The sequence below is a fragment of the Nicotiana sylvestris genome, chromosome 2 (genome assembly GCF_000393655.2).
Source record: "Nicotiana sylvestris chromosome 2, ASM39365v2, whole genome shotgun sequence".
Lineage (NCBI taxonomy): Eukaryota > Viridiplantae > Streptophyta > Magnoliopsida > Solanales > Solanaceae > Nicotiana > Nicotiana sylvestris.
In genome coordinates, this window is record NC_091058.1 from 111,097,677 (window position 1) to 111,111,918 (window position 14,242).

The window sequence follows — 14,242 nt, forward strand, 5'->3', positions numbered from 1 at the left end:
GATCATTCGATGTTTAATCCTCGATCATTCCTCTTTTGAATCCATCTATTTTGTTCAAATAGAGTTTGATAGACCTAAATGCCAACATTAAATACCAAATTATTTGATTTATGGTATTAAAATATAAATATACAATGTACAATGTACACATATGATCTAGTACATTATTAAAGAAAGAATATACAGTAAATATTCAGATGTAGATATCCGATGTATATATTTGGTTTGATGCATATAATCGGTGAAAGAAAATTTTCCTTTTAATACAGCGTAAGTATAACGAGTACACTCCTTCAGTCATTTGCTCGTGTTCAACGTACAAAGAATCAGCAAGGACAATAGTCAATAGTAATTTTTTATTTTTTATTTTTAAAGAAAGAAGAAGAACAATACTAGTTTCCCAAATAGTTGACACGTTGCTAAAATTCAAAACGACAAGCCTATGGAGTAAGTTCCCACCAAATTTTAATATAAATACACCATGTTCCTTTCTCCGCAGGCCGCAACTCATTTCACGCCAAACCAGAATAGAGAGTGTAATCTCAAAATAAATTCTCCTCAGAGCGGCTTCAAAAATCCCAAATCCTAGGGTTTCAATTACGGCCCATCCAATCAATTTCTCCCCACATTGATTCCTCTCAGTCTCTCTGGTTTTGTATGATTCCCATCTTTATTTGGAGCTGCATCGGCGAATTGAGCTTATCTGCATCTTAAGCTTCGGATCTTCGCCAATTGTAATGTCAGCATTGTCCAATGGCTCTCCTTCAACTCCCCAATCTCAAATTTCCAGTGATCTTCCGGTAAAGTTCTTATTCCCATTATTGCTCTACTGTTTACTCAATTGCGTTTTAATTGAATTGGGAATTGGATTGATGATTCTTTGTTTTATTCAAAATTATATTGGGGATGAGGTTGGAGCTTTGAGTATTGATTTTATTGCTTTTATGGAGCGAGTGATCAGCTTCATTGTTTTTCTTGGAGCTTATTCAAGGCCGAGGGTTAACGCATTTTGTGAGATTACGGTATAAAACTATGCTGTAGGTTTCTTTGTAAAGATTTTCCAGCTGTGCCCTTTATCATTCGCATCAGTTTTTGGTATACTACAGTATATGGTGATACATTATGGATTTCGCGTCTAATTTGTGTTTTTGTCGTTTGGTTGATGGCACATTGACTCAAGTGTAAGGGATGGTTTGCATCTTCCCAGACAGGGACTGCAACAGCCTTGGGGCTTTATGATTAAACCAGCCAGTTGATGATTGACCTCAGTGCAGCAAACAGTAACAAATTTAAAGTAAAAATGGGAAATTTTGCAGAACTTAAGGGATCAAATGAAGAATAATCATTGAGCAGGCACCATTACTTCCTTGAATGAGAATCCAGTCACGGCACCAGATTAAAATGGAGAAGGGAATCCCTAACCTCCTAATCAACTAACCACTATGGAAGGAGTGACTAACATTGGAAAACTAACTGTGGACTGATATTCCCTTATTAACCTGACTAATTTGAGTTGTTTCCAATTGACTTGTAGGATAATATGTTAAATTACATTGGAACAGATAGTAGGATTGTGGTAGTTAACTCAGGATTTTCAATGTGCTGAATGGTCATCAAGGGAAGCATGGTACTCTTTTGTCTAAGTGCGACTATCTTCTTGTTCTCCTTTTGAAAGAAGATCTTCTTCTTCTTCTCTTTCTAGTTGGTCTTTCATTTTTTTGATTCCATTGAGTATGATGATCTATCCCATCTCTTAATTGGACCCATTTTTATTGGAATGACCCTTTGCTCCAAATTACGAGATGGTGTTTAAAAATTGTCGTTTGAGTTGTCTTAATGATGGTGTTGGAACAGTTGAGGTGTCCACAAGACACCACCGCTATAAAAGAGGTGACAGTGTTGGAAGTTGGGTGTGGTGTAGATTCTTGGTCTCTTGGTCTTTGGGGTTTCACATATTATGATTTAAGACCACATCCGTTGACAATTTATGTGTAAAACCATAGTTAGATGTTCATACTATTTTTAAATTTCATAAGGTTATTTTTTCTGATTCCACAAGGTCTTCTTAAAATTATTTTCTTGTTCTCAAATCCTTTTGCTTATCAATTATGCCGGTGGCGTGCAGTTTTGACTTCTGGACAGGAAAACTATTTATCTTAATCTTTTTCTTCCATGTTTGTCATTTTCTAGCCACGCTTAGTTATATAGTCATATTTCCATTTGTGACTCATTGTATCATTAAATGCTATACTGCTCTGGACAGAATGATGCACCAGAAGGAACACCTGTAGAAACTGATGAAGTATTATCAGTTATTGAATCTTTGAAAAAAAGAGCTGCTTCTAGACGTGCTGATTATGTTAAGGTGTGTTTTCTCTATTGTACTTTTGCTCCCACTTTCCCCATTGCTTGGTTGTGTATCTCGATCAAAGTACTTATACAATGTTTTAACAACCAATGGAGCTGTACCGTTCTCCTTTCAGAAAAGGGCAGAAGAAAATGCACAAAAGTTGGATGATGTGACAAAAAATCTTTTTAAGTTGTCAACAGAGAGAAGAAATCTTATAGTTCATGGTGCGGATATAAGTGTTGATCTTTTATCTAAGAGGAAGCAGGATGCAATATATATGCAAAATGGGATTCAAACCAACACGGGGGATAGTGATAGCAATGGTTCTGAAGATGATGGATATGCCTCTTCTGCAATTCTTCTAGGATCTAGTATTGCTGTCAAAGATGCCATGCATCCCATACAACTTCCTGAAGTGAAAAGACTACCTCCATTTACTACATGGATATTTTTGGATAGGTGTGTTAAATTGCCTTAGTAGATAAATCGTATGGTATTCATGTTTGAATTGTGCCTCTTCTTTTCCTTATCTACCCATTTTTAGCTTGCTTCATATACATAAGGTTCTTCCATCACTTTGTGTATGGCATGCCGTGGGACCTCATAAATGTCTAACCACTTGTTTCCTTGATCATCTTCAAATTGCAATTGGTCACTTGTTTCCTTTTTCAAACAACAGTATTAGGTGTTAACAGTTGCATCCAATGATACAATGGATGCATTGACAGCAACATTGAACCACCTATCCTCACCCTTTATAAAGGCTTAGTTCTTAACGCCTTGTATTTATTACCATTGAACTTTACTGCCATCTGCTTCTAGACTTTCTTCTGTACAGTTAATGATCCTATAGGCTCTCGATTTTTATTTTATTTTTATTATTATTATTATTAGTATTTTTTTCCGCATTATGCCATTTCATTTGATGCCTGTTCTCATAAGGAGATGGGATTGATCTACTTGATCAGTAAGACAATGACATTTAAGTGGTTTTCGTATCAAATGGTTTTCCTCCTGGGTGGGAATGACTTTGATCATGTTATTTTCTTTTGACTTTAAGTTTCCAACAACGTGTAACAGCATGATTCTAATACTTGTAACAGTCCGAGATTTATTCATTCTTCTTCATGATTATTTTTTTCTTCTATTATTACTTTAATTTTTTCCCATTACATAGGGAGATAGGGAAAGGAAAGAAGGTAGTGAGAATCAAACCCACACCTATTTCGTGGAATATGCCCACTGATATCACTTAGACTATAAGCTGGTGGTCTTGCTATTTTAAAACTGTTCTGATCATACTTTGAGTGGTGCAGAAATCAGAGGATGACTGAGGATCAATCAGTGGTTGGTCGTAGAAGAATTTATTATGACCAAAATGGTGGAGAAGCTCTAATTTGCAGTGACAGCGAGGAAGAACTACTTGACGATGAAGAAGAAAAAAGGGAGTTTGTGGAATCTGAAGATTTTATGCTGCGGTTGGTATAATTAACCTACAAGAAATACTGGATTCAATTGTCTCCTCCTGTAATATTTCATTTTCTGTTGTAGTAGAATTTAGGAAAGTCATCTCAGAGAATGTTCTTTCCACACCGAAGCTATGGGGTCATGTTTCGTAGAGCAGCAAAACTTTTGGTCCATTGCTGGATCATAAGCACATTACCACATGACATTACCAGATCAATATTTTCTTGGGGTCTAGTTCGGTATTTGGATAGAGAATATGCCCTGAAATGTCGTAATATGTTGTATATATGTTATTCTTGTCTTTCTTTAATTGTAGTCCTGCCTTATTATTTGCATACAACTATGAGTTCACTGCCACTTTTCAGATCTTACACTATCTAACCGTAGTATAGATTATTGTTCTGTTGATGTTGAATACGGATCTCTTCTGTTAATCCTTTTTCTTAACTACTTTGCCATTCATCTTCTTGATCACTTAATATGATGAAGCAGTTTCTTAAAAACTGAATTTCTTTCACAAAGATCCCCTTTGAAACTCATTCCAGGAGGTCTCTACTTGCAGACATATGAAAGATGTTTAAATTTTAAATATCAAGGGTGTAGAAAGTAATACGGAAACCTGGCTTCCAAGGTATTGAGGTTGGAGCATGGCTTATAAGATTTTCACTATGGTCTGCTATTTGTGGCTAGACTATTTGCTAATGTAGAACTTTTTCTGGCACTTTATATTTGTGCTATCTACTCCAATTATGTGGCTAACATGATGTATCTTTGTTTGCTTATTTGCAGTATGGCTATCAAAAAAGTCGGCTTGTCTGACAGAGTGTTAGATTTGCTAGGACAGTGCTTATCTAGAAAACTCAGTGAAGTCAAAGTACGCCCTTGGTTTAGAGAATTATTAGACTTTGTTTTTAAGCATTCATTATCTAATAAAAGCTGGTGATAGTGCGAACTCTTGTCCAGCTGTTTCCCATTTGGTTTTTGCTCGCTTTGCTGAGATTATCCACCATAAAACATCTTACACAGGCAAGATATGAAGATCTTGTGAAGGAAGAAAATGCTTGCACTTCAAGGAATGAGAACATCGAAGGCACTCTACATTTATTTCTTGACAAAGCTCTTGATGTTGCTCTGGATTCTTTTGACAATCTGTTTTGTCGTCGGTGCCTTGTATGTATCTATCGGTGGTTCCTCCTTGACTTCTTGTCTTCCATTTAGTATTTCATATTGTTTGTTTGTCTGCCTGATTTTCTGCTTCATACTAATTCCTTCTGAATACAGTTCACTTACTTTTGTCTTGTTTTGCCCTCACTTGCAGGTTTTTGATTGTAGATTACATGGATGTTCACAGGATCTGATTTTTGCAGTACGTGAATGGTCATTTAACCAATTATTTTCATAGCTTAGAACTTTGCGCAGTAGACACGGATGCTTATAGTGTCTTTTACTCCTTAATTCATTAGGCTGAAAAACAATTACCATGGTACTCTCTCGACATGGATATGGAGCCCTGTGGCCCAAATTGCTGTCACCTGGTATCTGGATCTTCTTTTATATAATTTCTGATATCAATTTTTGGCCTGACGTGAATTTTTTTGTTGATGAACAAGTATCATTTCTTAATGTGGTCTGTGCTTGTTTCTGATCCTGATGTGGCAACAGTACCTACTAACCTTGTGAGCTCTTTTATTCATCTCAGGCCATGAAGAAGGAAAGAAAAGCTGGATTTACCTCCTCTCAGCTTGCTAATCATGGAGAAAACCCTGTCCGATCATCTGAAGTTGCTAATATTCATGTGCCAGGTAGAAAGCATCTGTCAAGGAGATCAAAGTCTTGCCAAAGCGAAAGTGCTTCATCAAATGCAAAGAACATCTCTGAAAGCAGTGATTCAGAGATTAAGCCGTCAAGTAACATCTCTTCTGTTCAGCATTCTGCTTCTCCATCTAACAAAAAATCTGATAGTAAAGTGGGGAGCAACAAAAGGAACAACAAGAGAATAGCTAAACATGCTGTAGTTGCCATTAAGAAGCGACAGAAGAAAATGATAGCTGTGGAGTCTGGCTCTGTAGCTTCTGGAAGTCTAGCGTCTAAAGACATGAATCCCAGCTCTAATTCCGGTAAGGATGTCGAAGATGTTAGTTTATCTTCACAAAAAGTACCATCTCATAGTGGTAGAAGGTCTAGAAGTAAAGACTCTCCAGTATTGGGTAGTAAAAATTCTTTGCAAGGTGAGGGTTTCAGTTGCCAATATAAAGACGCTACCAGCGAAGATCGTGGGATGAATTGTGACGACACATTGAGGAAAAGTGAGTTTGTGGATGAGAATAACTGCAAACAAGAAATAGATGGTGATATATCTTGGAGACCACTTGAAAAGGCTCTCTTTGAGAAAGGTCTGGAAATGTTTGGCAGGAGCAGGTCAGTTAACTTCAAGTTACTCTTCTCAATCATGGCTACTCATGTTCTTGTCAGTTCTTTGGCTTGCAAATACTTCGTTTCTCAACATTGTCTGTTGTGTAATATCTTCTTAAATTATTCTCTTGAATGCTGCCTAACGTTTGTCTATGAAGAAACTCTTGTGCTAGCTTTTTAATCAAATGCCTTCATGCTAAGCAAACTAGAACCTGCATAATGAAAATATCAAGTGTACTTTTCTCATTTGATCTGGTCGTGTGCTTTCAATTCTTGCTTCACTTGTCAATACTCCTCCCAGACGAGTGAATATGCTAGACTTTTGTTTGCTTAATGCGATAGATTGGTTCTTCGATAGTTAATACAAAAACCATTTGCACTCTGCGTTCACTGCGCATGCAAGTTCACCCGGTCTACTTGATTTCTTGTCAATTCACTATCTTGACCATTTTGTGGGTGCCTAAGTTTAGTTGTTTATTAGGATATCGAATCACTGCAGATAAAGTTATTGCAGATAAAGTTATTGCCTTCCTATAGTATTTTTCATGCCTTAAATGAAGAAATAAGTACACATTCTAGAGTTGGATCTGTGCAGGAAAGAAGACATCTCTGCTAGGATACTATTGAATGTGTCATTATTCTTGCTTTAACCTCGCCTCACTTACAACTAGTATTTTGCTTTTTATCTTGGATTTGTATTCATAACGACCCATAAAGTGGCAACTTCACTGGCTGAGAGTTAACCCTAGTTTAAGCTGATTGGTCTAGTTTTCATGACACGAATTGAGTCAAATATAAGAGCATAGGGGACTAGGAGAAGCCACTCTAAGTTATTCATCTAATGCAGCAACCTACTGTATGAACCCCTCTTCCTTCTTAGTCTTTTAATTTGTAATGTCTAATATTGCATATTGAAAGTTCGTTCTCCTTTTTCTCCCTTCACTTTAGTGATTCTTAACCTGACCTGAGCATGTTATTTGTCATACAGCTGTATGATTGCTCGAAATATGATGAATGGTTTGAAAACTTGTTGGGAAGTGTTCCAGTACATGAACAATTTCAGGAATAAGCTATCAGGATTAGGTGATGGGATGAATGGAATTCTTGAAGGCTCTTCCAAGGGTGATGGCCATACAATCATGGTCAGTATATTTGACATTGTTCATCAGCATGTTGCTTTGTGTTCTTCTTGATGAATAGTACTCCCTCAGGTCCACAATAAGTGACCATTTTACTTTTTTATTTTGGTTCAAAATAAGTGTCTATTTACATAATCAAGAAGGAATTAATTTTATTTTTTCAAAATTTGCCCTTATTTTCATATTTCAGTGTGTTAAGGTAGCAATTAATTAAGGTTAATTTAGTGAATACATCTTTTTTCTCTAGGAGTTCGTATTTCCTTAATGGGTGTGCCAAAAGTAAAATGGTTACTTACTGTGGACCGGAGGGAGTAATAATATTATTATCTCCACTTTGGTTGATCCTATTCCGAATTCAACTTCAGGGTAATCAAGCACGGAGAAGATCCAGATTTTTGCGTAGAAGAGGTAAAGTTCGTCGCTCAAAATACACGTGGAAGTCAGCTGGATATCATGCAACTAGGAAATGGATCTCTGAGAGGAAAGATAAGCCTTGTCGGCAGTATAATCCATGTAATTGTCAAGCACCGTGTGGAAAGGAGTGCCCCTGCATCGTAAATGGAACCTGCTGTGAAAAATACTGTGGGTAAGCCAGCATTCTTCTCTACAAACTTCAGTGAGAGAATACTGTAGGACCTGGACTATTAGTGTCCTTTTACAGTGCACAATGCTTTACCAATTTTATTGCCTTCTGTGGTTTGCTATTTTCTTTTGCCGTCTCTTGAACATCTTTTTGATTGCAGATTTTGTGCCTATTAATTAGTTCTGTTTTGACACTTTGTCAATCTTATGTTCTAGATGCCAAAAGAGTTGCAAGAATAAATTCCGTGGTTGTCATTGTGCCAAAAGTCAGTGTAGAAGCAGGCAATGCCCTTGCTTTGCTGCAGACAGGGAATGCGATCCTGATGTTTGTCGAAATTGTTGGATCAGGTGAGCTCCTGGTAGTGCTATGGAATTATTTTCTGTTTTTCTCTAGTTTTACAGAAGTATTTCTAGTGCCCACTGCCCATGTTATTGTTGTATCTCGTGTTACTGGAAGTTGCTAATTTCCGCACATGTAGTGCTTTTAAGTTCTCGTATCGTCCCTCCAAATTCTCAATCATCTTTATCCAAATTCCAAAGCCTAATCTTATTTTTTCAGTTTGCATGTGTCCACTTAAGCCACTTAGAGTGTTTGTTTGGTTGACAGACTAGTTATCCAGAGATTATAATATATGGATTATCATGTGGTGAATCATTATGAAGCGCTTGATATGTGGTGCATAATTATGAAGGGACTGTTATGCTGTGAATAACAATATGGATTATTGTTAGCTTGTTATGCAAGGATTATCTATTTTAAGGGTATTTTATCAATGTATACTCTTATTAACTTGCAGTTAATATATGTGGTCTTATTCTAAATTCTTTAGAAGTCCTCTATCCAAGCAAGTTGGATTTGGCAATATGAATCCTCGCTTACCATACTGCTCCATTTAAGCTCGTTTTAGACTATTCTAAAGTCTATCCTGATATAAAATAATACGTGGATTCTTGGAGAGTTTAATACCTAAAACCAGAGGCTGCATTGGTTATGCAGCATTTTATACCAGTAAACAAAATTTATATTGAATTTCAGATGTTACATTAGTAATCCTACTTTTGTGTTGCAAATCAAACATTGTATTAATCATGCCAAATTTTATGCCAGGATTATTTTCCATCGTGCGACCAACCAACTGACCCCTAAAAGTTTAAGCTATTACTACAAAATCACTGTGCATCTTTATTATTCTACCATACTTAACCAAACCGTCTATGTAACAACTGTGTAGCTTTTTCTCTCCCTAAATTGGACAATGTTTTTTTTGACAAGGTAAATGAACAACTTTATTGATAATTATTAATTGCTGAGCAAGTGACAACTGACGAACAGCCCTTCCAGGCTTGAATGAACATCAGCATCAATTTATCTTTCATAATGAGCTAATTTATTCATTTTAATATCCTTCATCTTCTGTCGCAAATTGGCTCTTGCAGTTGTGGTGATGGGTCTCTAGGTATTCCTTCACAAAGAGGTGACAATTATGAATGCAAGAACATGAAGCTTCTTCTCAAACAACAACAAAGTGTAAGTATCTCTATTTATTTATACATTTACTTTTTGGTGAGGGATAGTTGTTAGTTCTCGTTGAAGTTGGCGGTTGCCACGAAGCCAAGTGATTGTTATTTGTTCCTCCTTTTTCTGTTCTCCAAGTTTAATTAGAGGGAGAAATTTTGAATTTGGCATTACCAGTTCTAGGTTTTGGGTATTGACCAATCTTTTCAGTGGATACCTTTACTTCATGTCACAGATTATGTTTAACTCTAATGTGTTCTTAAATTATAAGAAAGTTGTCTCGCTATTTTTGTTTTCATCATTGTTTTGGTTAGATTGTTGAGTCATGTCTTCTTTGTAGGATACTTACTGTCTCGTTCTCAGTTCATATGCCATTTTTTTACTTGTTCTCGTAGTACCTTTCTATAATGTTCAAGTCTATTGCAATTTGGTAATTTGCTGAATTGCCCCCATGTTTACTATAGTTGATCTTATCCTGCTGATACTTTAAAGCTGTCAGTGTGATCACAAATTTCATGTAAAAATTATGAAGATCAGTGAAGAAAATGGACCTTAGAACTAATTCAACCCCAAAAGTTAGTTCATGAACTCACCCAGTGTTATTAAAAGCCATTACTTCGTCGCATAAAGTGATAAAGAGATGCGATGCAAGAGGTTAGCGCATCATGGATGGAGCCATGCGCTTCAAAGAAGTGTGTCTTCAAACAATGACATGCTAAGTGATCCCACAAGCATTTGATTCTTTGAATTTCAACTTGGAAGAGCTGGATTGATATCGGCATTATTGTATATAAGATGTTGAATTAGTTATTTTAATTGCAATTTGATTATTATTGTCATATCCAGGACTAGACATTTGGAGCATAGACACCATAATATGATAGCCCAACATTAGGTAAACCAAGAATATGGATGACAGGATGAGTTTGGCTCGGCTACCATGTGAAGAAAATGAACCTTAGAACCTAACTCAATGTCGAAAGTTAGCTCATGAGGTGAAGATTGTCCAACACCAATGAGACCACCTAAACCCTTAATCAATGTAGGACATTTTAGCAAAGAGAAAGATGGAGATAAGATCACTTTTATGGATCAAACTTAATGTGAAGATTTGCTTATAAGTTTAGTACATTTTTCATGCTTTTGGCAGTATCTTAATTGTGGATTTCATTGTGAGACATTGTAATGAATAAAGTTGAAAAAGATATAGTTGTAAATAATTTAGTTGTTTATAATCTCACTTGAGGGTCTTGTGAGGTTTAAAAAAGGTGCTCCTCCCTTTTTCTTTTTTCACCCTTTCCATGTATGTATTTGCTTTAGAACTGGTCTAGTTAAGAATGAAGGTAGTCAAATTCCAGCTGTTGGCTAATCCTAAAACCTCACATTAATCTGCAGGTTCTTCTTGGAAGATCTGATGTGTCTGGCTGGGGAGCTTTCTTGAAGGTAATATCTAAGAACAGTGTTATGATTTTTCTCTGTATATCTGCAGATCCTTGTTGTTTTTGTGCTCATGTTTAGCATTAACAGAATAGTGTTGGAAAGCACGAATACCTAGGGGAGTATACTGGTGAAATAATCTCACACCATGAAGCTGATAAGCGTGGAAAGATCTATGATCGTGAAAATTCTTCGTTTCTCTTCAATTTGAATAATCAGGCATGAGAAATGACTTGCCCTCTGTACCTCGTTAAGTTATTCCTTAGGGTTAGGGCCCCAACTGGGTCTTACGTGAATCACTTGGCTTGTTCATATGCAGTTTGTGCTTGATGCTCATCGGAAAGGCGATAAGTTGAAGTTTGCTAACCATTCTCCTGATCCAAATTGCTATGCCAAGGTAATTGCTGAAATTTGCATAGGCATTTCCAGGACAGGTTTGCCTATGGTAAACGCAATAATGCTCAGATAACTCTTTGACAGGTCATTATGGTGGCTGGGGATCACAGAGTTGGTATATTTGCCAAAGAAAGAATGTCCGCAGGAGAGGAACTCTTCTATGATTATCATTATGCGCATGATAGAGCACCTGCCTGGGCAAGAAAGCCCGAGGCATCTGGTTCTAAGAAAGAGTATGCTGCTCCTTCAAGCGGCCGCGCTAAGAAGCATACATAATGAGTATTGATTTACTTATTGATTGGTTCATTCTTTTTGCAACATAATATCATCTACATTGACTATTTGATTGACTTGCGATCGTTTCATTGGCGTAGACTGGAGACCTATTGCCATCTCCAGGATTATTAATCAGATTCTGTTTTTTTTAATCTTTGGCTAGGCTGCTTTCAGCGCCGAGTGTAATCTTTGAGCGGGAATATGATTACAGGCTTACTGATCTCAATTTCATGGTTTTCATGTAAAACAACACAAAGTTGTAGATGTTTATTTGTATGCCCAAATCTGAGTGGAACTCATTTCTGGGAGCAAATAGAGGTCGTGACATGAATTTCTTGCTGATATTTCTGCTGCCATAGCATTTTACTCGCACTCCATGCATAGTGTGTGTGTGCACTTAAAATTTTGTGCGTAAACCATAGTCGACTAATATACTTTCTCACCTTATTCTATTATCTAATGATAAGTTAATATAATTTGGTTTAAATATCAGAGGTGAATAAGCATTTTTTTTAATGATAGCTGATTTTGGTTTTGGTCAAACTCGTGAACTTTGTTGAACTCGATGCTCGCCTCATGTCTCACCGGTAGCCTAACAGCTTCTACGTGTTTGCCTGAGTGAATTGTCAAATGCTGTTCTGTGTTTGAAGCGTGACTAGGCTCAATTTCGTGTATGCAATCGGGTGATTTTAAGCATTGACTTTCTTAGCTGTTTATATAGGTTTACCGAACTATTCGTTGTACAGAAAGAGGGCGCCGTTTCATTTGAAACACTGACGAAAAATAATTGCCCATTTTAATTTTAATTAAGCCAACAAAACTAAGCTGTGTCCCACCACCACGTGAAAAGAAAACCCCACTAGAACTTACTCCTATAAAGAGGTGCCAATATTATTGGGTAGCACTAGCACGATTCAAGTGCCGACTTTAATTAGGGACTCAATTTTACTAACTAAAATTATGACATTTTCTAAAAAATTAGTATTACATAGGGGTAGAGAAGGGAAAATGGAGGAATACAAGGTGGGGAATCCAACCCTCATTAAAAAGGTAAAAGTTTAAAAAGACAATCAACTGAATTATTGAGATTTTTCAAAATTTTAACATCTTGATTCCGAAAAAATTACCACCCAAACTGTAAAAGAAAAAAGAAAAAACAAGAGAACGAAAACTATGAACTGAAGGATTAGAGCTTTTATGCAACAAAATAAGAAATTGGTCCGCTCATTTTATAACAGCTGATGATAGTTGAAACCTAAAACTATTTTGCAAACGTGCGTTAAAAGAAAAAAAAGAAAAAAAGGAAGAAGGAAATTTGCCTTACGCGTGGATTTGACAAATTTTATCAGTTTTCCAATACATGAATAGTTATTTATATATTTGTTACTCTCTCCGTTCACTTTTACGTGACACGTTTTAATTTTTTATACCCCTTAAGAAATAATAAATGAAGTGCATAATTTACCATAATACCCATATTAATTGATGCATATTTTATTGGATTTGAGAAAATGATTTGAAATGAGTAATAAATACTGTGGATATAACATGATTTTTTTTTGTCTTCTCTTGATATGCGTAAAGTGACAATTAAAAATGAAATCTATTTTTAGTATACATGCTAAGTAAAAGTGAACGGAGGGAGGGAGTACTTTTAATTTATATTAATCTTATGATACGCGCTTTGCGCGTGTACACTATCTCAATAAGAAAGAACTATAAAATACTATATAAATAATATATTAAAATATTATGTTTGAGTGATAAAATAAAAGTTAATTTTTCCTAAAATGATGAATCTTCATACAAGTTCTCAATCATTAGTCAATATATTTAACTAAAAATTTATTTTAATTTTTTAATTCAATCATTTTAAGTTCATAAGTTATCATGCTTCTTTTTCAATTTCAGCAATCACATATAATCCTTGAAAATTTAAGAATTTTTTGGATTTATTTTTGAAAAGTTATTCCCTAATTCATTTTAGAAGACTCAAACAGGATTAACAAATTGATAGAAAATAATAATTTTTTTTCAAAAATAAAATGCAACTGATTTAATTTTTTAATTAATAATAAATACTATATGAATTATTTTAAACATATTAGAAAGTGAATAAATTATTGTAACTCATTGTATAATCAAATTACATAACTTATACGAAGAAAAGGTGTTCTTAAAAAGAAAAAGAAAACAAACAACACTAAACCTAAAACTTTTTTATAAAAAAATAAAAAGAAATAGAGCACGTCAATGACTCTTAAACAATAAATTTCACAACATAAAGATAATTATATGATTTTTCATATCAAAGTCCTAGATATTAGGCTATTAATTAAATGTTTGTCCCTAATATTAGAAAAATAATTAATGAATATTCCTGCATATAAGGAAAATAACTAAAATTACAACTCTGTCCAATATAAAATATATTCTTAAAGGGTAAAAAAGACGAACGACATTTTGCTAAGGGCCTTCGTGATTTTAATAGAAAGAATTACAAGAAAATACACTTGACTTCACACCATAACAAAAAATGGCTCATGTTTTTGAGTTTTACCCCACCTAACCCACATTGTACATATTTTGAAAGCACTTGCAAATTCAAAATTTGTGTTCTTACAACCACTGCTTCTAAAAACTATGGAGTTAATTCTTTGTTCTCAC

At 35.3% G+C, this 14,242-nt stretch overlaps 1 protein-coding gene across 2 annotated transcripts; it reads left to right on the forward strand.

Annotated features, from left to right (window-relative positions):
* The first annotated feature begins 452 nt into the window (after positions 1 to 452).
* Positions 453 to 11,919, forward strand: LOC104241883 (histone-lysine N-methyltransferase CLF-like). 2 transcript variants are annotated; one of them, XM_009796841.2, is made up of 18 exons: positions 453 to 800; positions 2,264 to 2,365; positions 2,484 to 2,809; positions 3,667 to 3,828; positions 4,607 to 4,691; positions 4,844 to 4,987; positions 5,136 to 5,183; positions 5,281 to 5,352; positions 5,517 to 6,235; positions 7,218 to 7,371; positions 7,734 to 7,954; positions 8,167 to 8,298; positions 9,388 to 9,478; positions 10,862 to 10,909; positions 10,994 to 11,122; positions 11,223 to 11,300; positions 11,384 to 11,578; positions 11,739 to 11,919. In XM_009796841.2, exons 1-17 carry the CDS (start codon positions 738 to 740, stop codon positions 11,573 to 11,575), a joined length of 2,766 nt encoding a protein of 921 aa, XP_009795143.1. In that variant the 5' UTR covers positions 453 to 737; the 3' UTR covers positions 11,576 to 11,578; positions 11,739 to 11,919. The 2 variants fall into 2 exon arrangements, with proteins under 2 accessions (XP_009795143.1, XP_009795142.1); XM_009796840.2 differs by having other exon boundaries at positions 454 to 800; positions 11,384 to 11,919.
* The last annotated feature ends 2,323 nt before the right edge of the window (positions 11,920 to 14,242 follow it).

Excerpts from the sequence above, each read along its gene's own strand:
- LOC104241883 (XM_009796841.2), top strand. The coding sequence starts at position 738 with ATGTCAGCATTGTCCAATGGCTCTCCTTCAACTCCCCAATCTCAAATT. Across the intron at positions 801-2,263 it reads AAATTTCCAGTGATCTTCCG|AATGATGCACCAGAAGGAAC; the intron begins GTAAAGTTCTTA and ends TGCTCTGGACAG. Across the intron at positions 9,479-10,861 it reads TTCTCAAACAACAACAAAGT|GTTCTTCTTGGAAGATCTGA; the intron begins GTAAGTATCTCT and ends ATTAATCTGCAG.